Source organism: Natator depressus, chromosome 1 (genome assembly GCF_965152275.1).
Source record: "Natator depressus isolate rNatDep1 chromosome 1, rNatDep2.hap1, whole genome shotgun sequence".
In the NCBI taxonomy this organism is placed as follows: domain Eukaryota; kingdom Metazoa; phylum Chordata; order Testudines; family Cheloniidae; genus Natator; species Natator depressus.
In genome coordinates, this window is record NC_134234.1 from 57,892,100 (window position 1) to 57,919,192 (window position 27,093).

Below are 27,093 nucleotides of genomic sequence, written 5' to 3' on the forward strand. Positions count from 1 at the left end.
GAAAGACCTCAAGACTTCTGGAATATGCTGCTCAAACCATTTCACTTTTGTTTCCACTGCCTGTCCCTCCCTTCTTACATTTATCTCCAGACTTCTTCTCCTTGTCCAGATCTATTCCGCCCCCAACAATCTTCTTTCTATTCATTGAACTTTTTGAAACTTTTTGCACTTTTAGAGAGAGGTAAGGGGTTCACTCTGTGTACACAAATTTGCAGAGGGACAATAGGGTTGAGGTCTGTTATTTCTCATCTCTATACATTATTTATTTATTAAAACCAATTTTTTTTGTTAACAAGCATGTTATTTCTGTAGACACAGATCCACAGTTTGAGAACTGCAGAACTCAGCATCTCTGATCATATCTTCTAGACTGAGCACTGAGTCCCATTGGGTAGATAGAAAGATTAACCTAAATAATCTATACAGAAGCCCTAGGAAGCCCATAAGATTGGGTCCCTAATTCGTGAACTATTTGAACTCATTTACAAAACTTTTCTTAAACATGAATATATTGTCTCTTACTACAGAATTAGAATTTATAATCCCTATTCCATGATGAGATATCTTTGAGCTAAAATGTATCTTAATTAAAACTATCTTTAGATCGGATTTTTTTGATAAAATGCTTTTTGAGGAAAAAACCTCTGTTTTAAAAAAAAAAAAAAAAAATCATTGATTTTTATCCACCCTGGTTTTCATTTAGAGATCTGTTTGGCGGCTGGTTCGTCCTCCATCACAGGATAGGGCAGCCCAAAAGACTAACTTCTGTCCTTGTTGCAGTAGCCTGTCGGGGCCATTGCGCTGGTATAGAATTGCCGAGGTGTAGGATCACCACAGTCACTCCCCCATCCACGCAGAATACCCGCAGAGCCTCAGCAGGTGATAGTCTCCTATGTGTGTGGAGGGTGTAAAGTTGGTTCTCTGGCTCCTGCACAGGGCCTACTGTGCATGGGTATTCCTTATGGAGAGGGGCGGGGGAAACCCTTTATGGCTCCTATGCACTTGTTGAGCTGGCACAAAGGGACCACAAGCCATGGGTGAATTCCCCAAATCAGTGGCATATACTGCATATAGTCTCACTTTAATGGAGTTTTTCAAGGGTTTATGACCATTATTTAGACCTTCATTTAGCAAGGCACTTAAGCATGTGCTTAGCTTTCATCATGAGTAGCTGCATTGACTACAGTTGGGCTAGTGTCATGCCTCTAGTTAGACATATTCTTAGGTGTCTAAGCCCTGGTCTACACTAGGACTTTAGGTCGAATTTAGCAGCATTAAATCGATGTAAACCTGCACCCGTCCACATGATGAAGCCCTTTATTTCGACTTAAAGGGCTCTTAAAATCGATTTCCTTACTCCACCCCTGACAAGTGGATTAGCGCTTAAATCGGCCTTGCCGGCTCGAATTTGGGGTACTGTGGACACAATTCGATGGTATTGGCCTCCGGGAGCTATCCCAGAGTGCTCCATTGTGACCGCTCTGGACAGCACTCTCAACTCAGATGCACGATTGTTTGCCGTTGCTCTGCCGCAGGGAGGGGCGACTGAGGACACGGCTTTCAGGGTTGGCTTCAGGGAGCTAAAATCAACAAAGGGGGTGGCTTTACATCAAGGAGTATTTCAGGCAGGACTTCACGGAGGGTTCCAATAAGAAATGGTGCACCTAAGTTATTTTTCTTATTGGAACAAGGAGGTTAGCCTGGCCTCTGATTGATACATGGCTAGATTTACCTCGCTGCACCTTCTCTGTGAGTGACTACAGTGTGACCTAGAGGAATGAGTCCCCTAGACAGGGGAGGGGGGAAGCAAATGAGTACAAAACAAATCTGGTCTATTTCTTGTTTTGATCCACTCCATCTATCTTTTACATCTTTGGCTGGCAGCAGACGGTGCAGAAGGACTGCATGCCATCCACATCTCATGGCTGCTTGGCAGAAGATGGTACAGTATGACTGCTAGCCATCCTCATCTCTTGCCTGCCCGGCAGAAGATGGTACAGTACGACTGCTAGCAATCCGTATCGCCTGCCTGCTCACCATAAGACGGTTCAATAGGACTGACTGCAGGACTAAAGAGAATGACCTGGTCAAGTCACTCCAAATTTAGTCCCTGCACCCATGTCTGCCCAGGCGCTCCCAGCCGACGTGGCCAGGAGCACTTCGGACACAACGATGACGGCTACCAGTCGTATTGCACCGTCTGCTGCCAGAAGGCAATGGGTTGCTGCTACTGTGTAGCAATGCCGTACCGCGTCTTCCAGCATCCAGGAGACATACGGTGACGGTTACCTGAGCGGGCTCCATGCTTGCCGTGGTATGGCATCTGCACAGGTAACTCAGGAAAAAAGGCGCGAAATGATTGTCTGCCCTTGCTTTCACGGAGGGAGGGAGGGAAGGGGGGCCTGACGATATGTACCCAGAACCACCCGCGACAATGTTTTAGCCCCATCAGGCATTGGGATCTCAACCCAGAATTCCAATGGGCAGCGGAGACTGCGGGAACTGTGGGATAGCTACCCACAGTGCAACGCTCCGGAAGTTGACTCTAGCCTCGGTACTGTGGAAGCGCTCCGCCGAGTTAATGCACTTAATGCACTTAGAGCATTTTCTGTGGGGACACACACACTCGAATATATAAAACCGATTTCTAAAAAACCAACTTCCATAAATTCGACCTTATTCCATAGTGTAGACATACCCTAACTGAATAGTGGCTGTTAACACAAACATTGTTCTTAGTGCTGTACAGACATTGGAAAGACAGCTAGATCCTGCAAACTCCTACTACCAGGTGTAGTCCCACTGAAGTAAAAGACTTAGGCACCAAAGCCCATTGAAATCAATGAATGTTTTGCCATTGATTTCAGTGGGCTTTGGATCAGAATCTAAATGTTTGTGGAATAAGGGCCTAAATTAGTCATAGGTAATACAGTTCAACCATGCATAACATATCGAAAGGGAATACTATTAATTATGTTTGTCATAGTCAAAGAAACAGAACATTGAACTTAAGCTGCACAAGCTAAGTCCATAAAAATAGCTTCTTGTTCCTTCTTGGAAGCCAGGGAATTTAATTTCTGAAATATAAATTTTGGAAAACTAGAGACAGAACTGATTGTCTCAGTATGTCTACACATTATTTGGTGCTTTTCTCTAATTTTTTCTTTTGTTCTTTATCATGATGTGTAGAGTTGTTTTTTTTAATCACTGTCTGTCCAGAACTTACTTTTGAAATAAGACATTGTTTTGTGGTTGGGGAAGAAAGTAATACCCTTTCTTATCTACTGCTTTATTTTTCTTTAGATTTAGCCCTTTCATTGTAAAAGGTTGAACATTTTCCTTTTTACTAAATATCTCATATCACTTTTTAATCTCAGCAGGTGATACATGCCACTTTCTTATCAGCCCTGAAGATGTTGGATGTTGGAAAATGGCCAATTTTTGCTCTCTGCTCTCAAGAAGAACTGAAGTTAATTCGTCAAGCCTGTGTATTTGGCAGTGCTGGTAATGAAGTGTTGTATGCAACTGAAAATGATGAGGTAATTATCAGAGAAAGTGTATATTAGTGCAATATTATTTGGTAAATATTTGATTCATTATTAATTCAAGATAGATGAGCAGTGAAGCCAGAATTATGATGATAGACCCTGGAGAAGTATCATACATTAATTATTGAATAAAGAAAGTTTAGGATGGATTATTTTAATTTAAATGGTAAATGTTACAGTAGTAATAAAGAACGTGCTACATTAACAATAAAATTTTATAACAGGTGTTTGTGCTTGGCACCAACTGCAGTGGCTGTTTGGGAACAGGCGACATTCAGAGCACTATTGAACCACAGAGATTAGATACTTTATGTGGCAAAAAGATAGCCTGTCTGAGCTATGGAAGTGGTCCTCATGTTGTTGTTACTACTGCAGGTAATGTGTGGTGAGAATATTGTATTTTTAAAATGTGTGCCTTCTTCAGTTGGCCCAATTATTTGTGAGAGACCTGAGTTGTGAGAGTGAAATGGACAATCCTGCTTCTTAGACTGATATAGTATTAGGGAAAATGCAAAGGTATAGATTCTGTGGAAGGATTAATAATTATTCTGTAGTTCATATCCCAATAGATACCTGATGAAGTGGTACATCAAACATTGTTTAACCTTCCTGATAGGATGCTATGGCTCCTAAAATGCTTGAAAATATACTTTTCAAGGATACAAAGTGGAGATGGTATATTTCAATAATGATAATAATACTACTAATAATTAATAATATATTATTGATATTATTTATTAATAAATAATGACAGTATTTAGCACAGTATAGTGCTTTTCATCTGAGGAATTCAAAGTACTTTACAAAGAATGGAAAGTATCATTATTCCGGTTTTGATGAGCAAACCAAGGCACAGAGACAAATTACTTGACCAGGGCCAGAAGTGGCAGAGCTAGGAATAGAATTCAGGTCTCATCTGACTCCCATTCCTATGTCCTCTCTTCTGGACCACACTATCTCCTATCACTTTCTTTTAATGTGATTCTCTTGGTATTACCCTTTTAGACATTTATTGAACATTGGGGAAAAAATAGCATTCTTGTGTACACAGGACTAATAGCGTAGGGGGCATATGGAAGTGTGCACCGTTGTTGAACTTGACTTTTCATTTTCTGTCATCTTGTGATGCATAGTTATTAGATAAGTAGATGTTTTAAAATTGATTTTTCACACTTTTATTATAGAAGGAGAAGTGTACACATGGGGCCATAATGCTTATAGTCAACTGGGCAATGGTACAACAAATCATGGTTTAGTTCCCTGTCAAGTCTCTACTAACTTGGTAAACAAGAAAGTAATTGAAGTCGCCTGTGGCTCTCACCATTCCATGGTGTTAACATCTGATGGAGAGGTGAGAAGAGTTAGCATAAATCTGCATAAACTGCATTTTCCTTTGTATGGAATTTATATAGGATGCTGGAAAGAGAAAAACATACAATGCCTAGCACAATGGGACCTGGCCTGGCTGTCCTCTAGGTGCTGCTGTGATATAAATATTTAATAATAATTGGAAGATCTGAGGTTTATCAATGTTTGTCCACCCACAATTGCAGGAAGTTGTTTATGGGATAGCTGATCCTAATGAAGGAACAGCACTTGGTATTGCAAAGGATGGCTAAAAATATCTATGACCTCTCCCACTATGCCCTGCTGTGAAAAATTTGTTCACACCATTAAATTTGGCAGTAAATTAAACTCTGTGCATATGTGGAAGGATCACCATAGTTAAATATCTAAATCCATTGAGGTACAAAGTATTGTTCTGTTACACTCTGAGATATTGTTGGTGTTCAGTTACTTGTCCTATTTTGTTTTCTTTCAGTAACTCTGTAGACAAAGAATCACAAGTATACCCCACAGGATGCATAATCTTTTATATTATTTCTTCTTGTTTTTTTAACTAGTCGAGCATTAGAAATTAGAGTTGAAAGGAGTTGTCAGATTTCTGGAAGAAAATAAAAAAGGAAACAACCATTTCTGTGTCTTTCCTAGATGCATAGAAAAGAATTGCTGCAGTCCTGTAATCCACATATGTTTAGAATGTATTTTTTAATATGTGCAGTTTATATAACTTCTATATCTCTTGGACATTTGGTTAAAGTAATATGTTACAGTCTTATTCTGTTAATGACTCTTCTATAACAGGTGTATGCATGGGGTTATAATAATTCAGGACAGGTTGGATCTGGTTCAACAGCTAATCAGCCAATTCCTCGAAGAGTTACCAGCTGCCTACAAAATAAGATAGCTGTTAATATAGCTTGTGGACAGATGTGCTCAATGGCAGTTGTAGAAAATGGGGAGGTAAGAATGTTCTTAAATTTAAAGTTAATTTGTCTGACTGAATTTTATTTTATTCAGCATTATTGGCTACAAATTGTTGATAGCATCTACCTTTGCAAGCACTATCACAGTTAAAACTGCTGAGAAAAGTAATATTAATCTGTAACTTCCAAAATCTAGTAATCTGTACTGTTATAAGAAAGTTTTCATCAGAAAGTTTTCATCAGAAATGGTCCTACTTGTTCCCACTGTCCCCACCACATATATAAACATATCATTTAAGAGATACTTTACCCAAATTAGCTAAAATTACCCCTTTCAGAACAAATCTCTGCAGTAAACAGAAAAGAATTCATTTAAAATTAATTCATTACATTATTTTAAGAATAAATATTTGAACCCAACATTAGTTTTTGAGACTCTAATCCAGTGGTTCCCTAACTTTTTTAACTAAAGTGACCCACCAACTGTATTGTCTTTTTTTGCAACCCACCATTATACACACACACACACACACACACACACACACCCTCTCCACCTGGCACCACAACCCTAAAACTGGGGTGCAGGAGAAGCTGCAGGAATGTGGGGGTTGGAAAGTAAGCCTGCAGTGGTGGCTCCTGTCCCACGGGGCTGGGCACGGCTCCTCACTCCTGGCACATGGGGTCTCAGCACCACTCAGGTTTGGTTTGGCCACCTATCCATTGTGACAGAGGGGTGGCTGGGCCTAATTTGAGTGAGTGACACTGTGAACCACGTACCAGGGTGCAACCCTTGGAGCTGTTTAAGAAAACTGATAGACTTATTGCCTGGACAGTTTTATTTCCTGGAGGCATTTCTGCTGTTATCTTTCATAATTTCCCATTTCAACTATTCAGATAATAAACATTCTGCTAGTAAATCAGCATACGCCGTTCAGAAATCCATACAGAGTCATTTGATAACCATCCAGCATATTTTCTATCTTTAGAACCTGTGCGGCTGAGCTTTCATATGGCTCTTCTTTCCCCTGTTACTCCTTGGTGCTTGTACACTTGAGACCTAGTTCTCTCACTTATACCTCCCATTTGATTTCCAGAGAGTGTGTATAGTGTCCCTTTGTCATTCAAGTGGTTGGTTGCTTCCCCACCTGGAGATGTTACAGGAAGCAATTCTTTGGGCCATAGGGAGAAATATATCAGGACTGGCTCCTTGTGAAGCAACTCTCAACCACGTGCTGCTTTTAACAGCAGAAGAATCAGGCAAGGGAGACTTTTTCAAACTTCTGCCATTGCCAGATTCTTTTCTCTGCCCCACCTCCCCATAGGTTCCTAGGTAGCCTAACCTCTGCTTCTCTGGAGGAAGGGAGAGGAGCATTGTTCCCCTCACCCTACTGGGGTGGTGGTCTAATGTTCCCCACATACTGAGTCAAGGTGAACAAAATTCCCTCTCCCACCTTGCTGAGGGTCTATTACATTTTTACAGACCATCAAGCAGTCAATGATTGCAGGAAAAAGTCTCCCCTCCTTCCTGTCAACAGTTACCTTTGTCATCTCTCAAGCAGATGTCTTACACCCTACTTGGGCATTTCCCATCCTAGGGTTGATGTCATAGTTTTTGCAGTACACCACAGCTGCCACAGTGTCCCTACTTTTGGCTGGAAATACTGCATTCACAATGCTCTGTACTTCCCCCGAGTGCCTGGTAAGGGTAGGCAGAGAGCTTATTTCACTGATCTAGGCTTTAGGACCCAGAGAATTCCCCTACAAGTCAGTAGGTCTTGTCAGTCCTGCTGCTCAGGTATTTGTTTGCATACACTGAGAAAGTAACTTGATTCCTACTCTGAAATTTGATTCCTCTTGGATACTGACAGGGGAGATTTATCCCTGTCAGCTATCCCATTAGCATTTTGGCTAACACAATCTCTTGCTACTCTGGGACTAACAGAGGAGACCTGATTTATCCTTTCTGCTTTGAAACCACAATATCCTTCCCCAAAAGCAAAGAATATGGAATATCTTCTATTATACCTGCAACCAGCATCCCAGACCCTTCCTGGGTCTGTACAGAAATCTGTATGTAGAGTGAAGGCTTTTATACCAGGAACTTTAACCCGCATTACACATCCTGGCAGCATTTCATGTGTTTCATGACATGGGGGTTAACTGTCATCTTAGCTCTGGTATCTCTCCATCCAGTGAATGTCTCTCCATTGATTACCACCTTCCATTCCCACTAGCTATGCCATGGATCTGCACCCAGGAGGGTGCAGCGTGACTTGTAGGTAATGGATTGGGGTGTAAATGGTTCAGTGTTAGCCTGTCTGCTGATGGCATATAATGTTCTGTGACTCCCTCTCTCCCTCCCCTCCTCTCTCAGTCACACAGATAATTCTGTGAGGTTGATGTTCAGCTGACATTTCTAGCACTGTACCTGGGACTCAATGGGCAACCTGGGCAATTGCGAATAAAGTGACTCTGCTGGCCATGTATGGCACACTGCTTTTTCCCATTGGTTTCCCTCCCCCCTGGGTGTGGGTCTCAGTTTAGGCCCAGTCCTTGGACTCTGATTCCATTCCATGCCTGTTAGGTTTTCTATCAAACCAGGATGACTAGCCACATACTGGTCTGCCAATTTCACAGATATAATATCATCTCTAGGATTTTTGTTTGATTTCAGATCAGGGTGGCAGAGTTTATAGAACTGTTTTATATTCATTAATTTGTAGGACTCATCGACCATTTCGATCCTCCAACCAGTTCCCCATTTCCTTACATAATACCTAATTAGAGCTGAAACGTTAGCATAGGTCATATCCCTTTCTTCTCTGAATTTCCTGAAATCTTCTCCTATATATACCAAGAGTCAGTTTAAACTTTGTCAGAAAAGCTTGTTTACAATTATTTTAATCTTTGTAATCCTCCCTTCCCATAACGGTGAAAATGTCCAAGACCTTTGTCCCAGACAGTACTGGAGTCAGCTACTGTACTATGTCCTCGTTCCCCACCTTATTCAGTTCACACCCCATTTTGAAAGCAGTAAGAAGCACATCCATGTCATCCCGCTCCCTAAAGTGATGAAGGATGGAAGGTTGTGGACAAATCGGAGAGTCCAGCAGAGGGCAACGAAAATGATCAGGGGGCTGGGGCACATGACTTACAAGGAGAGGCTGAGGGAACTTGCCTTGTTTAGTCTGCAGAAGAGAAGAGTGAGGGAGGATTTGATAGCAGCCTTCAACTACCTGAAGGGGGGTTCCAAAGAGGATGGAGCTCGGCTGTTCTCAGTGGTGGCAGATGACAGAACAAAGAGCAGGTCTTAAGGTCTTAAGTTGCAGTGGGAGAGGTCTAGGTTAGATATTAGGAAACACTATTTCACTAGGAGGGTGGTGAAGCACTGGAATGGGTTACCTTGGGAGGTGGTGGAATCTCCATCCTTAGAAGTTTTTAAGGCCCGGGCTTGCCAAAGCCCTGGCTGGGATGATTTAGTTGGTGTTGATCCTGCTTTGAATAGGGGATTGGACTAGATGTCCTCTTGAGGTCTCTTCCAACCCTAATCTTCTATGATTCTAAGTAATTTGGAGTCTATGCCACCCACTAGGAGAGGTACAGGAGGTCTGGCTTTATCTATTGGATTAAGGATTTGAAGGCACAGTTTCTCCATCTCGAGCAGATATTGATGTTCCTTGTCCTTCTGTTTCTCCTCATACTAGCACTACTTCTGCTTTTCTTCTCTCTCATATTGATGTTGGTGCTTCTCGTACTGGCACTGGTTCTCCTTCTCTTCATTTACTGATGCTGCTGCTCCCAGTCTGCAAGCTGTTGGATTTCCAGACACATTCTGTCCCTCTTCAGCTGCAGCCTCTCCTGCTCTAGTTGTTGAGCTATCTACAACTCCTGTTGCGGGGTGTACTTGGCCTTCATGGTACATAGCTGCTGCCACTGTCAGTCTCTTCCCTGTTTCTCTCTGGGGGTAGATTCCCCAATTTTCCTCGCCTGCTTGACTCTCTGCCAGTGGGCTGGAAGTTCCCTGCAGACCTAACCCATTATTCTGCTTCTGGTCATTAGAATTGAGCAAATCAACTAGCTGTGTTCTAGTCTGATCCTCAGTGTTGAGCTGCCTTCCTCTGAATAGCCCGGACAGCTGATTTTTCTTCAGCTGTTCATAATTCATCTTGTCATCTCTCTTTTCGCTGTTCCTTTCCCGAAAAGACTATTGAGTCTTTTCTCTATGCTTGTACCCATTCAGGTACTTGCTTCACTGATGTTGGCACTTATGCAGTTCACACTGTTACAGATCCCTGCACATTCTGCCACGAATGGGCTGGGTCAAGCAGCACTTTCAAGCTGCCACCCTTATATGCCCCAGGTTCAGCACATCCCTATCCCCGCTTTCATGTTACAATTATACTGGTAGTAACCCACTTGATGAGCAAACCCCACAGTATTTTTGGGCGCTACAGGGATCTGTAGCTTAGGTAAAAGAAGCGTTGCTGCAGGGTAAATGGGGAACCTAAAGACACAGAAGAGTAAAGTTCAGAGAGAGAGAGAGAAGCAACCAGCTTAACCATAAAAGTTATTTATTGAATAATGATGATGATTACACAGGGAGAGCCTAAACCAACATTATTAAAGGTTAATACCTCAGGCAGAAAAGAAAACAGAGAGAGAGGGATCTCACCCACTCCATGAGGCTTGAACTGGTCGGGGTTCCCAGGTGATGGTGGTAGCTCAGGGTCCTGAGTGCTGGAGACAGGCGTAGCCCTCTGCACGATCAGTCAGGAGAAGATGGAGTCCCAGTGGAACTGATGCATCGTTGGATCCAAGCATCAGAACACTTACTTGAACATAGGTAGGGCTTTTGTAGAGAAACAACAATGGTTCAAGGGAGAACACTAGATTTGTTTATGGGTAAACTGATGACTCAAGGGTTTTCTTTAGGCTAGACAATAGGAGCTGATCACTCTTGGCTATGGGTGGTGTTTTCTTTCAGGGAGCTCACAATTCAATTAGGCTGCTTCAGTATATTGGATATCAATCAAGGATTCATTACTAGAATTGGTCTGATAACTGCTGAGCTGGGTGTGTGCAGGTGTAGGTTCATTAACATCTGGAGCAGAGATCCCCCATGATGCAGTGCTTCCCTGCTCTTCTGGTCCCAGAGTTCAGTGTGGTTCTTTGTTCTCCATTCTGTATGCGAATGGAGATGTCTCCTTGTCCCATCTTTCATGCAGATGAGGCTATGGGAGTTGCCTCTGTTCTCCATTCTGTATGCTAATGGAGATGCCTTAATCTTGTCACCCTTGTCAGGAGGGGTCTAGGTGTGTCTCCCAACACCCTTCACTGCTCTCTGCAAGTCTTTTCTCTGAACAGTTTTGGTTCAAGCAGAGACTGCTGGGGGCAGAAGGGTGTCTTTCATGGGTCAGACAGGCTAGATACTGCGCCCTGGTTCCCCACGAGCACAGAGCTGTCTGGTATCAAGGCTTCTTTGTAGGAATCCCTACATGGACTGTACATGTGTACTTTCTGAGAATCTGTGACTGGGAATAATTTAGAAGAAATCACACCCTCCTACTCAGAAAATCCCCAAAGTCGAGATGATTTTGGATGCCCACTCAGGAAGAGCGCTCTTCTTAGAAGGACTCCTGAATATTCAGTTTGCTATTATAAAACTGTGAAAGAATCCCAAACAAATAATAATATTGTTTCTTATCGCCTCAGGCACACATGATGCTTTATGCTCATTTCAGAATGAAACCTCTTCAGCATTGGCTGGCAAAAATTACCTGCCAAATTCAAAGAGCATTTATATAAAGCTAATTGTCCCAAAAGAGATGCTCCCATCTCTTCCCTGGTAGTCATAGTGTGCTAAATAGCTGTGGCATTTGTTCCTCCATCCCCATCAATAACTGTTACGTCAGATTTGTCCAACCTGGGATGGGGAATGCACTTCAATGACCTGACACAGAGGTGGGCAAACTACGGCCCATGGGCCACATCCGGCCCGCGGGACTGTCCTGCCTGGCACTTCAGCTCCCCGCCGGGGAGGCTAGCCCCCAGTCCCTCCCCCGCTGTCCCCCCTTCCACGCTGCTGCGAGAGCAGCACTCTGGGCAGCGGGGCTGCGCACTCCTGCAGGGCAGCGCAGCAGCGTGTCTGGCTCCCGCCGGGGGCTGCGGCGGCCAGACATGCTGCTCTGAGTGGCATGGTAAGGGGGCTGGGGCTGGGGATCCCAGGGGGGCAGTCAGGGGACAGGGAGCAGGGGGCGGAGGTTTGGTGGGGCAGCAATCAGGGGACAGGGGGCAGAGGTTCTGGTGGAGGGGCGGTCAAGGGATGGGGAACGCGGGGAGGGGGGTGTTGGATAAGTGTGGTCTGTCCGGGAGCGGGGGTGTGGATAGGCGTAGGGTCTCAGGGGGCGGGGGTGTGGATAGGGGACAGGGAGTAGGGGGTGGGGTCCTGGGGGGCAGTTAGAGGCAGGGTGTTCCGGGAGGGAGTGGTTAGGGGACAAGGAGCATGGGGGGTTGGATGGGTCAGAGGTTCTGAGGGGAGCAGTCAGGGGGCGGGAAGTGGGAGGGGTCGGATAGGGAGCGGGGGCCAGGCTGTTTGGGGAGGCACAGCCTTCCCTATCCAGCCCTCCATACAGTGTTGCAACCCCAATGTGGTCCTTGGGCCAAAAATTTTGTCCACCCCTGACCTAACAACTCATTGTTGGAACCACTTTGAATAATGACTGCATATCTATGTATTGGAGATGAGGGCAATCCATCTAGGTCTCAAATTCTTTCTACTTCACTTAAAGCATAGTCCAAGTAGTCACTGACAAAATGACAGCTGTGCTTTATATCAACAAACGAGGAGAAACTCCTTCCACATAGTAGTGCAAGGAAGTTAAAGTACTATAGGACTGATGCATCCATGACAGCATTTACTCGATAGTACTTCACCTAGTGGGAAAGGACAACAGCCTGGTCAATCAGCTGACAGGGAGGGGAAGAGCTACAGGAATGGTCCCTAACCCCATCAGTGGCAGAAACAGATGTTAGCAGTGAGACACAATACCAAATACCTGAGGTTCTGCTCGAGAGCAGGAGTAGGCAGCCTGTCCATTTCAAATGCATTCCTATCTGGCTGGGGAATAGGCCTCCTCTACACTTTATCCCTATTTCCTCTAATCCAAAGAGAAGTACAAAAGATAAATACTACAGTTCCATGGTAATTCTTATTGCTCCAACATGGGCAAGGCAGCAGTGGCTTCCAGACCCTTATCTCTCCAGGTGAGTATATGGTTCTCTCCCTGTGATGTTACCACAGGTCTGTTCTCAGGAGGCCAGCCAAAGCTTGCACTCAGACCCCACAGTCCCTATACTTTAACAGCATGGTCGAGAAATGCTAGTTCATCAGGCATGCAACACATGCTACTAAACTCCAAAAAGCAATCTATACATAAGTGCTGTGACTCCAGTAGATAAGAATTGTCTTTTGGGCATTGGATAAAAACATATCTTCATCATCAGCATTAATTCAGTCCATACTTGAATACTTGCTACACCAGAAGCTGTTCGACCTATCGGTATTCTTGCTGAAAGTCACTTAGTTGCCATTTCAGCCTAGCAGTGGACAGCAGACCGAATTTATCCATGACTCAGTTAAGAGATTTATGAAGGGTATAGTGAACATCTGTCCACCAGACAAGAAACTCCCCTGCCATCATGGGATTTTAATCTAGTCCTTACTCAATTTAATGAGACCATCCTTTGAACCAATACATGAGTGTTCACTGGTTCACCTGTCAATCAAGACAGTATTTGTTATAGAAACAATAGCTGCCAGAAGTATAAGCAAACTGCAAACCTTGATGGTGTCTCCACCATTCACAGTGTTCCACAAGGACAAAGTAATCCTCCACACACATCCTAAATTCCTTCCCAGCATATAATAACTGATTTCAGTCTTAAGTGAATAATTAGTCTATCAATATCCTTTCCAGACCTCATGCATTTAAGTGAGCCAGAACTCTATGTCCTAGATGCTAAAAGGTCAGAGGCATTCTCTTTAGGTAGTTCCTAGATCTCTTTATATCTTACAGAGAGAATAGTAAGGGCTAGGCTATTTCATCTCAATGCTCGCCTAATGGGTTAGGGTGAGACTGGGTTAGACTGTGTATTAAGGGGAGCCACAAAGCCTCTGTCCCTCTTCCTGTAAAAGTTAGTACACATTCCACTAGGGCTAAGGCAGGTTCTTTGGCATGACTTAGACATATTTCCATTATTGAAATCTGCAGAGTTGAAACGGAGTTCTATAAACAAATTTACTAAATATTGCTTTCTCTTGCTTTAGCATCCAGATCTGATGCACAGATTGTTAGGGCAGTACTCAAGACACTGATTAATTAGGTCTGTGTGTCCCAGCTGTGTCCTCAGTAGACAGTCTTGCTTATCAAACTATCCCAAGAGTGGGAAGGTGTACAGACTACTCGAAGAAGAAATGAAGGCTGCTTACCTGTAAGTGGAGTTCTTTGAGAAATTGTACAGTGCATGGAACTGGACTCTACATATTCCCAGTCCATGCTCACCTTTGCCTCTTCCTCGGAGTCCTAATTATATTCTTGAACCTGAGGAGGCAGTGCAGGAACTGAGATGGCTGGAAAACCACACCCTCTGGTCTTCAGAAAGTTCAGGAACAAAAATGAGAGGAGGGGGTGCAAGAGCAGTGCAACAGGCGCTGCTATGAAGCATTCTACCCAAGATGGTGAATGCGTAGAGTCCATCTTTGAGAACTCTAGTTACAGAGGAGCAACTGTCATTTTCCCCTATGGAGTTTTTGTTTAGATTTCAGGAAAAGAGACTGAAAAAATCTTACACATCCACTCATGCAGGATTTACTCTTATTTGTAATTCACGTTTTGTCTTTTCCAGTTTGCCTGAACATATCTAAAAGGCTTTTCAAAACAGATGCCATAGGGACAGTGCTTTTTTCTTTTTTCTTTGTCCATAATTGGTTGCTATTGCAAATAGGTTATGTTTATTAATGTGATAAAACTCATAAAACCTGCAGTTCAGTGTATAAAACATGAATGGAACGCTTTTTTCACTAAAGACGTAGCAGAGTAGTGAAATATACTTCCCCAGATGCTTTTTTGAAGTATTCAGAATAATATCCTTAAGTTTACTCAAACTATATCACTTGTGTTTAAGACCTGCTTCTTCCAATTCAAGATATTTTTGTTTGTTTTCTTTTGGGATCAATTTTTAAATAAGAGATGAGCTCTATGACAAAGGAAGCTAGAAGCAGAGCTTGCTTTGCATACCAGGGAACAGAACAGTTACTGGTAGTCCACTTCTATGTACTAAAAATTCTAAGTATTGGATGATATATTCCTGGAAGACTTGGACTGGGCAAACAGAATACATGGGGTAGAATTTTAGTGCACTGTATAGTTGATATGGTCAGCGGGAGTTGTGTACGACCTGCCATATAATGTGCAAAAATATTTTTATAAATCACTAGAAGAAGAGACATCAGAGGGGTAGCCGTGTTAGTCTGGATCTGTAAAAGCGACAGAGAGTCCTGTGGCACCTTATAGACTAACAGACGTATTGGAGCATAAGCTTTCATGGGTGAATACCCACTTTGTCGGATGCATGGGTATTCACCCACGAAAGCTTATGTTCCAATACGTCTGTTAGTCTATAAGGTGCCACAGGACTCTTTGCCCCTTTTAGAAGAAGAGAGCTTCTTTGGAGGTGTCATTGCAGAGAATTGCACATTATAACACTGTAAAATAGATATGTTTTTTTCAAGAGAAGTGGAGAAACTACATAACAAACTAATTAAAATCTCAATCTTCCTTTTTAGGTCTATGTCTGGGGTTACAATGGTAATGGCCAGCTTGGATTGGGTAGCAGTGGTAATCAGCCAACACCCTGTAGAATAGCTGCTTTGCAAGGCATTCGTGTGCAGCGGGTACGTTTATTATGTCATGTCAAGCCCTTTATGAACAGAAGAAATAGCATGTGGCAAATGCAGATTCTAAAGGGAATATTCTGCACTCAATGGAGGCAAGGCATTAGTGGTTTGGTTAAAGCCCTAGACATAGTAATGAAAATATACATCTGAAAAATGAACTTTCCCCTCCACTAGACAGAAGGGTGAAAATGTAGCCCAGTTGAAGTCAATTGGAGTTTTGCTATTGACTTCAGTGGAGCCAGGATTTCATCTGAGGAATTTTAGGGATTTTTATAATCCATGTTTAGTTCCTCTTGAAAGGTAATTGGCACTCTCATCTTTCATTGACATCTACTTTTGTTTGTCAAAGCCAAAGTTTATTGGCCACCAGGCCACACTCCAAGGCCCCCTTGTTCTCCTTGGCTGTTCCTAGGAAGAAGAAAATGAATTTATAAGAGATGGTGCTGGAGAAATCGGTCAGTGGATGGTTATGGGGGATTTAGGAAAGCAGTCTTTTGAAGATTGGTTCCTAATTGTAACATTGGATGGATGTTTTTTATCAATTGAAATAAATAAAAATACATAGCTTTCTATCCAATTCCCATTCACAGGTAAGGGCCCTCACAAGAGAGCTTAGCTGGGAGGGCATCGTAATGGAGAAGGAGGTCCCTAGCATAATTAAGAAAAATATTATTTCCTACTTTCCATTATCTTTTTCTCCTTTTAAGAAAGTGTTGCTTTAATAACAAGTTTTGATTTAGATCCCAGGTATTTACAGTTAGATATAGGCCTTGATTCAACAAAGGACTTAAGTATACTTAAGTATATGTTTAACTGTAAGCACATAACTAGTCCCATAGAAGTCAGTGGGATGGATGTCACATGCTTAAACACTTAAGTCTTAAGCTTTTAGCTGGATGGAAGCCATAGCGTTTAATACTATAGTTCAATGGGACTATTTACAGTAGTTAGCACTACACTTGGTAGCAAGCGTTTACAGCATCAGGCCCATAGTTTCAAACTTTAATTTATGCCATGATACGAGTTTTACTGCAAAATTTGTAAAGTTCTCCTAGTTCTCTCTCACTTCACCTGCTTCTGAGATCCCTTTGTTGTGTTTCAATGTGCCTCTGTTATTTCTTCTTTTGTAGGTTTTTCATTACTGTGCTCTTAAAAGGTTATTGGCTTGTGAATTTTTAAAAAATATAAGCAGGTTTTCTCACATGCATTTCTTTGCTCAAAATCTCTCATCCTATTTCTGTTCCCAATTATAGTGTGATCTGTGTTTGTTATTTTTGTAAGTTGTATTGCCTGTGTGTAGAGTCCCACCAACTTCAGCGCTATGAAAAACGCATCACGGACCGTGAAAAATGGTCTTTTTGTGCTTTTACCCTATATTATACAGATTTCACAGGGAGACCAGTGTTTCTCATATTGGGGGTCCTGACCCAAAAGGGAATTGCAGGGGAGTTGCAAAGTACTTTTAGGGAGGTCACAGTATTGCCACCCTTACTTCTGTGCTGCCTTCAGAGCTGCGCAGTTGGAGAGTGCCAGCTGCTGACTGAGGGCCCAGCTCTGCAGGCAGCAGCGCAGAAGTAAGAGTGGCAATACCGTACCATGACATCCTTACTTCTATGCTGCTGCTGGTGGTGGCTCTGCCTTCAGAGCTGGACTCCCAGCCAGCAGCCGCCACTCTCCAGCTGCCCAGCTCTGAAGGCAACGCCGCCGCCAGCAGCAGTGCACAAGTAAGAGTAGCAGGACAGCAACCTTCCCTACAATAATCTTGCGACACCCCCCCACACACAAACACAACTCCTTTTTGGGTCAGGACCCCTACAATTACAACACCATGAAATTTCAGATTTAAATAGCTGAAATCATGAAATTTACAATTTTTAAAATCCTATGACCGTGAAATTGACCAAAATGGACCGTGAATTTGGTAGGGCCCTACCTATGTGTTTATCTTCTTGGATATAGAATCAACAATATGAAAATATATTTATTTGTCTGAATTAATTTGCTGGTAAGTAAGATGAGTTTTTTTTTTTATTATTATTCATTGCAGGTTGCCTGTGGCTATGCACATACATTAGTGCTAACAGATGAAGGTCAGCTGTATGCATGGGGAGCCAATTCGTATGGTCAGTTAGGCACTGGCAATAAAAGTAACCAGTCTTACCCTGCACCAGTTATTGTTGATAAGGACAGGTAATATTTACACTATAATAATCAGGCATTAATCAAAATAATCACGGAAGTGCTGCGCAAAATCACAGTGACTTTTTTGGTAGAAATCACTTGTAATTGCTAGCTATGGTTATTTCACAGACCTAAACCTGAATAGATTCTAATGTTGGCTGACATTTACATTTGTAAGTTAAAATTTGACCTAGCTGGAAACATATGCATTGCCATGATAAATAGATGTGAAAGGGAGACTACAAATTCTGGGGCTGGCTGTTTCCTGCCTCTCTTTCTCCTTCAGCTGCATCCTACTTCTTAGAGTATTTTATGAGTTTTAATTGTATGCTGTCATTGGTGCTGTGCTGCCACTTCTCTATACTGAGTCAGCCAAAAACAAGGCTTCTTATTTTTTTACAATTTATTTGCTATGTTAATAATAGTTTACCATTAAGATTGATCCGACAAAAAAATGTGGAAAAAGTCAGAAGAGTGGATATTTACAATTTGCCTGTAGCTATTGCATTAAATACTGCTTCTATGTTTTGTAGTCCTAGATTAGTAAGGGGAAGGCTGGAGGGAATAAAATTATATTTCTGCCTGAAAATTTAGCTTTTACAAATTTCTTAATCTTAGTTTCTGATAATCAGTAATAGAATAATTTCTATGGATAATGCAATACTTTGTTTCTATCAGTGGAAATGTGAATGTGTTCCTTACTAGAGTATATTAGGGTCTTGTTGAATAAACCATTTTGGTTTTCCTGCTGTGAAAGACTTCAAAAATGTGTAATGCTACTCTTACAATTGTTTCTGTCTCCACCTGCTAGAAGAAAGAGGTCATTGCTGTATGATATTGTGTGGTGTTATTTCCTCTTAATTTGTTGCTTTTTTCAAACATCAGTATTTATTTTTTGCTTAAAATATTTGTGCCGCAGTCCAAATATGTTTAGTACCTTTTAATAAAAATGTTATATATTGCCTTCATCAGTTGTTGGCCAAATCCTGTGTTCCTTATGACAATGGGAGTGTTACCTCACACTAAGGGCTGCAAGATTTTGTCTTAAATATACATATATATACCACTTCACCACTAATCAGACAAGTTATACTTCAGACTGCAAAACAGTGGGTTGTGTAACATTGAATGTGATGGGAGTTCTGAAAACCTAAAATCAACCTCTAGGGTTAGTGAAGCATCTTAACATAGCTAAAGTGAGGGGGGTAATGTTCTTTAATTAGTGCTTTCCTTGGGTCTAGGTCCTTCACTTGGAAAATGTTCTAAAAGATGGCCTACAGAATAATTTAGTTAGTACATGTGCATGCATATTAGTTAGAAGTAACGCTAAGAATAGGTGTAATATTGTAATGGTTGCACTTTGATGTGGTTTTAATTAAATAGTAAAATATTCTATGATAAATGTGATTTGCTGTTTTCAGGGTTAAAATTGAGAGGAGTAACTAGATGCTGTATATGTACAAATAGCGAACAACCTTATTTTCAGTTGTCTTGCATGCTATGGAAACATTTTGTCATTTATGAGGGGAGTGGTGGGGGGAGGAATATATTCCCATAAAACTTAAAATGCATGCAAGCCTACAAAAGTAGGTATGTGGTAGTAAGCTTTTTCACTGCACTTTGTCCTTATGCCAGTGTTTTTGTTTGCTTGTGAATTTAGAGTTATAGAAATTGCAGCCTGCCATTCTGCTCACACTTCTGCTGCTAAAACCCAGGGTGGCCATGTGTATATGTGGGGTCAGTGCCGTGGCCAGTCTGTGATTCTTCCACACCTTACGCACTTTGCCTGCACAGATGATGTGTTTGCTTGTTTTGCTACTCCTGCTGTGACATGGCGTCTCCTATCAGTAGGTGAGCTTACCGTGTTTTTTGTTGTTGTTGCATCCTAATCTTTTTTTTTTTTTAATTTGGTGCATAAGAAAGGATAAATGCATTTGAAAAATACACTTTAGTTAATTTTAAAAATTTAAACCTAAAAATACAACCTACAGTATTTGTTAATTTTAATGACTGGAACTATGGAACTGTAAAAAATGCTGAGACTTTCTGACAGATTGTAGGTGCTAAATCATAGGCAGTCAGTTGCGTTTTATGGGGTGACATTTTTCTGTGGGAATATACAAGATGGTCTCCTTTGTTTTGATTGGGGGTGATTGCACAGGCAGGGCTGGCTCTAGGCACCAGCAAAACAAGCAGGTGCTTGGGGTGACACATTTCTAGGGGCGGCATTCCGGCGCCGGCCATGCCGCGCCTAGAAATGTGCCCCCACCGCCCCAGCTCGCCTCTGCTCCACCTCCGCCTGCTCCCCTGAATGCGCAGCCGCTTCTGCGCGGCAAGACTGGGAGGGAGGGAGGAGAAGCCGAGTGGCGGCGCGCTCATGGGAGGCGGCAGTGGTGGAGCGGAGGTGAACTGGGGCAGGGAGCAGTTCCTCTACCCCCCCACCCACCCTCGCTCACCTCCTCTCTGCCTGCTCCCCTGAATGCGCTGCCTCTCCCTCGCCTGAGAGGGATGGGGGAGAAGCAGAGCAGCGGCATGTTCAGGGGAGCAGGTGGAGCGGAGGTGAGCTAGGGCGGGGGGTTACGGGGGGGGAGCCGCAGGAAGCAGTGGGATGGGGGAAATGCAGCGGGGCTGGGGATTTGGGGAAGGGGTTGGGAAGGGGCGGAGTTGGGGCGGAGCCGGGGGGGCACCAAAAAAAAGCAGGACGGGCAAACATTTTTTTCTTGGGGCGGCAAAAATCCTAGAGCCAGCCCTGTGTATAGGTATCCTGTTCTGGAGGTCCCTTCCCATAGCTCTGTTCTCCATAGTGTCTGAGGGCTTGTCTTCACTATGGGCTAAATCAGCACTGCTGTGATGGATGCAGCGGTGTCAATTTAGCGAGTCTGGTTAAGACATGCCAAGTTGATGGGAGAGCGCTCTCCTGTTGACTTCTGTAAACCACCGCAACGAGAGGCAGAAGCTATGTCAACGAGAGAGCTTCTGTCAACATAGCATGGTGCAGACACTGCAGTAAGTCAATGTAGGTTACATCGACTTCAGTTATGTAGTGCATGGTGGCTAAGGCAAGACAAGTAGAGCTGCTGAGTGGTTTGGATTTGGAGAACCGGGGAACCTTTTTATTCCTTTTGTGATGGACATAGGGAGAGTAAGCGTGCTCTATCTAAAACTGCAGTTTTTTAGATTTAAGCACACACAAACATAAGCAATAGGTTTAGAACATCCCAGATATTTACCTAACATCTGGATCGCTATTGAGTAACTAACAGGCGGTTTGCAATGGCCAGTTGTTCACCCACCGGGGGAAAAGGTGTCTCAAGATGTCTTCAGAGGGCTTTTCCAAAGTACACTCTATTAGCTAACCTTTTATGACTAACTTCTACAAAACATATAGATCATAATGACACCTACTGGATCATCACTTTTCTAACTTTCAATAAACTTTTAATATCGGAGAGGTTTAGACTCAAGGTATTCCAACCACCAAGGTTTTTAGTCTCAATTCTTTACTTGTTTATCCCCTCCTCCCATTCTGATTAACAGAAACTGCCAGCTAGATACAACCTTGCTTCTAAAAGCCCGTTTCCAAATTAATCCTTAACTATGTGGTATTCTGTTTCATTAATTCAGGGTGGCTGAATGCACATAATATGGTTGCAATTAACTTGATCACATTCTGGGGTATACACCCCTCAAATCCAGGGCAACAGGGGCAGGGGGTTGGGACGCGGGAGGGGGTGAGGGCTCCAGGCGGCACTTACCTTTGGCGGGGGGCTCCCCAGAAGTGGCTGCATGTCCCTCGGTCTGCTCCTAGGCAGAGGCACAGCCAAGCAGTTCTGTGCACTGCCTCCGCCTGTAGGCGTCACCCCTGCAGCTCCCATTGGCTGTGGTTCCCGGCCAGTGGGAGCTGTGGAGTCGGCGCTCGGGGCAGAGGCAGTGCACGGAGCCCCCTGGCTGTGCCTCCACCTAGGAGCCGAGGGACATGTTGTCACATCCACGGTGCCACACAGAGCCAGGTAGGGAGACTGCCAACCCCTCCTCAGCACCAGCAGGGGTTCCAGGCCACGTGCTTCCGCCTGCCCACCCTCAGCACCAGCGCAGGTCCTAGGCTGCCTGCCCCCAGAGCGCCCCTGGGCTGCCCTCTTCCCCCCCCCCCCCCCCAAGTAACAAAGGCTTAGTCAGGGGCATATAGTACAAGTCACGAACAGGTCACAGGGCATGAATTTTTGTTTATTACCCGTGATCTGTCCATGACTTTTACTAAAAATGCCCATGACTAAAACATAGCCTTATATATCACTCATGCATGTGCATATTTGGCTGCTTGTGTTCGTGATGCACATTTTCACCAGGAGTGCTTGTGTCAATGCGAAATGCAATGCTCTATAGGTAGGTATCCCAGTGTGCCATGAGCTGCTGTCCAGTGCAATGCCTTTTGGGAAATTTTTGGCAATGTGTTGTGAGGTAGAAATGAATCGTGCAGGAATCTCTGTGAGCTAGGGGTCAAGTTCCCACAATGCAACTTTCTCCATCCTATAATGCCATCCATATCCCATAATCTTCATACTTTTTAAAAAAAATCCCACAAACCTGCACAGCACTTTTTGGTGTCCACCACTTCTGACAGAAGCACAGAGCTCGACACCATTCTCATGAACATTGCAAATACAGGACACATGATTCTTCTGTATTTTCAGACCTGCAGGATTGCTACTAGTTAGTGGGAAATCATTTTGAAGTTGGAAAATTCACAGTGGGGGCCATTGTCATGCAAGTGTGTAGGTCCATTAATTGTTTCTGCTACACAGGACTGTAGCTCTTGGGAATTTGAGGGACATAATGGAAGGATTTCCAGCAATGGGCTTCCTGCACTGAAGTAGGGTGATAGACTGCATGCATATTCTTATTTGGCAGTCCACCTTGCCACAGAGTACATCAACAGAAAGGGCACTTCTCTATGATTATGCAAGGGTTAGCGGATCACCAAAGACACTTCACTGATCTCAGTGTGGGCTGGCCAGGGAAGGTGCACGATGCTTGCATCTTTAAGAACACAGGACTGTTCAGAAAGCTGCAAACAGGGATGTTCTTTCCTGACTGGCAATATTGAAATGCCGTTAGTAATCCTGGAGGACCCAGACTTGCTCCTTTGGCTCATAAAACTGTATACTGGCTACCTGGACAGCTCCAAGGAAGGATTGAATTACTGTCTAAGCAGGTGCAGAATGACTGTTGAATGTGCTTTCGGTAGATTGAAGGGATGCTGGCAGTGTTCACTCACTAGATTAGATCTCCGTGTGAAAAATATCCCAATGGTTATAGCTGCCTGTTATGTCCTGCACAATGTCTATGAGGTTAAGGGGGAAGAGCTGCTGCCAGGGTGGAAGGCAGAGGTAGAGCAGTTGTCTGCTGACTTTCAACAACCAGACACAAGGGCCATGACAAGAGCTCAGTATGGAGCGATTCAGTTGAGGGTGGCTTTGAAAGAAGACTAACAGTCAGCCACTATAGTGTTCTGTGCTGGTCTGTTGTCTGGGTCTGAAGCTTTGGGTGCTGGTAAGAATTGTGTGATGCTTGCAGTACATTTATAGCTGTGACGGTGTTTTCTTGAATCTATTCAAGAAATAGTTGTGTGGTGCTCTACATTTACAAATATGGGATTCTTTGAGTACTGCTGTGCATTTTGCACTATGAGTTGTGAATTAATAAAGATAATTTTATTTCCAAAAAACAGAAAGGTATGGAATGGCAAAAAACAGTGCAGATAAACCATGTACAAAAAACAACAGGCAATACACTATAAATGTAACAGAGCTTTAAAACTGGAAAGACACCACTATTTCTGTCCATTTCAGAACACAAATGATGTCCATTGTGGTTGAAACAGTAAAATTTCAGTCTGTGTTCCATGGGTATGAGTATAGGGCAGTGGTATTGAATATTGGCACTGGTTTCTACAGGTGGTTGTGATTTTAGCTGATATCTCACTTCTGCGGGTAACAAGGCACAGACACAGAGAGCTCAGCTGTTACTGGCATCCCAAAGCTGCCTGGGCCTATATGCCCCTAACCTGTTTACTGCAGTGGTACCTGTCGAACTCATCATGGAGTGATGTGGGAAAGTGTCCTACTGTGGAGGAAGAAATAAGGCAGCCATCTCTAGAAATCTTTGGGAAAGGATTGCAGAGTATCTCCATGAAAGTTTCATCAAAAGTCTCTCAGAAGGATGCAAGGAACAAACTGCTCTTCATGCCCCTCCTCTACCACCTAAACCAATAGGGGAATGAGCAAACACCAGATGTACCTCTGTTTGTTGCACTGCTACCTCTTCTCATATGAGTAAAACAGTAAAAAGTCTTTACCTGTGTCATGTTAACCTGGGGATGGGTGCCATCTTTAAATTTAAATGTTGTAAGGGAAAATACATGCATGCACTTACCTGAGGTCCCTTCCCCTTCACTGGGTTCATCTGTGCTTGGCTGGCAGGACTGACTAGGTTGTTGTAGAGACTCAAACAGGTCCTGATTTGTGGCATGGCTGGATCCTACCTCTGCATCTCTCTGTTCTCCTCTTCCTCCTTGCTGTTCATAACAGGGGTTTCTGTCTTGGACTCCTCCGAGGTATCGACAGTGGTTTGGGGGTTGCTGGTGGGGTCTCTGCCAAGTATAGCACGCAGCTCATTGTAAAAGTGGTAGGTCTGGGGTGCAGCACTAGATGGATTGTTGACGTACCTGGTCTTGTGGTTTGCCTGCCGCAGTTCCTTTGCTTTTCTGCAGTACTGCTGCTGATCTCTGTTATACTCCTTTTCCTGCATCCCCTGTGTAATCTTTTCATAGATGTCCACATTTCTATGGCAGATTAATAGCTGTACTTGCACTGCCTCTTCTCCCCACAGGCTCAGGAGATCTAGTACCTCTTGTCTGCTCCAGGCAGAAGTGTGTCTAGTGCATGGAGCTGGCATGGTTGGTTGGGCAGTTGCACACAACAAGGAATATCTGCTAGGTGTGCTCAAAGCTGGACAATCAGGAACAGGCATTTAAAAATACATGTGGGGAGGAAAAGCTTCCAGCCTCTGTGACCTCTGAGCAGTGGAGTTTACAATTGTGACCAGAATGTCACTGTTGCAAGAAATGGGGCATTGTGAGACAGCTGCTGGAGGACTGTTAGAGTTGATGCAGGTCATTCATTGTCTATACTTGCACTGCGTCAGCCTCAGAAGATTGACCATGGGGCTCACTGTTTGGGGAGGTGGTTTTAGTGCATTGCTGTAATGAGGCGCCTGTGTTGGCATGAGACAAATTTGAGTGTAGACACATACACAAACAGGTCAACACAAGGTGTCTTACACCAAGCTATCTTTGTAGCATAAATCAGGTCTCAGCAAGTGAAGAACATAGCAACCCATTTACTTAGTGTTCTGAGCTATAATGAGCACATTACTTTTGAATTCCAGTTCTGTACTGAAAAAAGAAAAGGAGTACTTGTGGCACCTTAGAGACTAACCAATTTTAAATTGGTTAGTCTCTAAGGTGCCACAAGTACTCCTTTTCTTTTTGCGAATACAGACTAACATGGCTGTTACTCTGAAACCTGAGTTCTGTACTGGTTTTCTATTTGCTTCTGGGTACCATGCGCTTTGGTCCAAAACTGTTTAGTAGTACGCACCCAGTTCCTGAGTATCTTTTTAATATTTGAGACAAAGCAGTTTTGTTAATAGGACCTACTTTTAAGCTTTGAGGGACTGGCAAATTCAGTGGTGAGTCCTCTACTCTAGAATTTGCTTTACTAGACCCAGCATTTGTACTTTAGAACATAGCGTAAGGCCTCTCCTCCGTTAGCTCAGAATTTTGCCTGAGAAGGTCTGTTGTAAAAGGGTGTTATATTGATAGGATTGAGGAATGTGGCTGTGGTCCATAGGGTAGCCTTTTTAGAAACTGAATGCATTCTCTGGCTTGGTTTAGGTACTGTTAGTATTTGCTTTATATTAATTTAAATTTTATTTTAATTATGTTAATACACTAAAAATCTTAGGCAATGGGTACAGCTCATAAATGTGTAAGTATTTTAATTGTAAATTCCATATAAAATAAATCTCTACCATGTTTAGGGTTTACGTCTATGAGAAACTGTTCCTTTGTGAAAAACATTGAACAGATGATTAAGTACATGTTGCTTTGTTTAGGTTTTAAAGCTTAGATGTAAAATTCACTGAAGTGTTACGGTCCCCACTGAATACCAGATCTACATTTATACTGGAATAGTGTTAGAAAGAAACACATCAATTAGAGACCCTATTTCCTTTGACTAAATTAAAATACTCTTCCAGTTTATTAGGAATAACTAAAGTGCTCCAAGGATGCAGCTGATCCATAGCCTGTGTATTTAACATTCTTGCTTAGTTCAGTTAGTAGGTATAATGGTCCGCATTCCAAAGATGGCAACAAAACTATTATTCTTTAGATGTGCTAGTCAGTGTAGGTTAACTTCTAGTGCTACAGTGCATTAAGATCAGAGTACCCTTCTTCATCCCTCTGGTTCCAGCCAGCAACTGACCTGCTCAGGCTCTGCAGCTCCTTTTATCTGAGCCCACTGGGCACAGAAGCAGCCTTTGTAGGCAGACCTGGAGGGCCCACCTCTGCAGCTCCTTCCTGGGGCAAGGTGTAGTAGGATTGAAGGGCCTCCAGCAGGGGCTATGAAGGGCCTGCTATACACCATCACATACCTTCCCTCACAGAAAGTATTTGAGGTGGTGGTCCTATTGTGGGTAATGTCCCTCCTATAACAGTATTTGCCCTGCTTATTCAGGGTCTTCTCCCCCCAGGCCTCTGCCTAAAGAGCTTTTCACAATCTCTGGCCTTCATAGTCAGGTTCTTCTCCCAGGCCTCTCTTGAGAACTTTTATCAGTCTCTGCCCTGGTTCCTCAGAGTCTGTCTCCCAGCCTCTATACTTGGGGAGCTTGTAGCAATCTCTGTCCTGGTCTTTCAGAGACTTCGCTTTCTGCCTGGAGAGCTTGTAGCAGACTGCCCTGGTTTCTCAAGGTCTCTTGACATGTAGAGCTTGTAGTGGGCTCTGCCCTGGTTTCTCAGTGTCTCCTGCCCAGGTCTGTCTGCTTGGAATGCATGTACCAGTCTCTGCCCTGGTTGATCAGG

The 27,093-nt window shown here is 43.4% G+C and overlaps 1 protein-coding gene across 3 annotated transcripts in view; it reads left to right on the forward strand.

Moving 5' to 3' along the window:
* RCBTB2 (RCC1 and BTB domain containing protein 2) overlaps positions 1-27,093 on the forward strand; it is an 88,946-nt gene that overhangs the window by 19,891 nt on the left and 41,962 nt on the right. For all 3 annotated transcript variants that reach the window (XM_074960786.1, XM_074960775.1, XM_074960794.1), the window contains exons 4-10: positions 3,381-3,539; positions 3,773-3,923; positions 4,733-4,899; positions 5,694-5,852; positions 15,660-15,767; positions 17,818-17,960; positions 19,612-19,802. In XM_074960786.1, the coding sequence (XP_074816887.1) occupies positions 3,381-3,539; positions 3,773-3,923; positions 4,733-4,899; positions 5,694-5,852; positions 15,660-15,767; positions 17,818-17,960; positions 19,612-19,802 (1,078 nt within the window). The remainder of the gene's footprint in view (positions 1-3,380; positions 3,540-3,772; positions 3,924-4,732; positions 4,900-5,693; positions 5,853-15,659; positions 15,768-17,817; positions 17,961-19,611; positions 19,803-27,093) is intronic.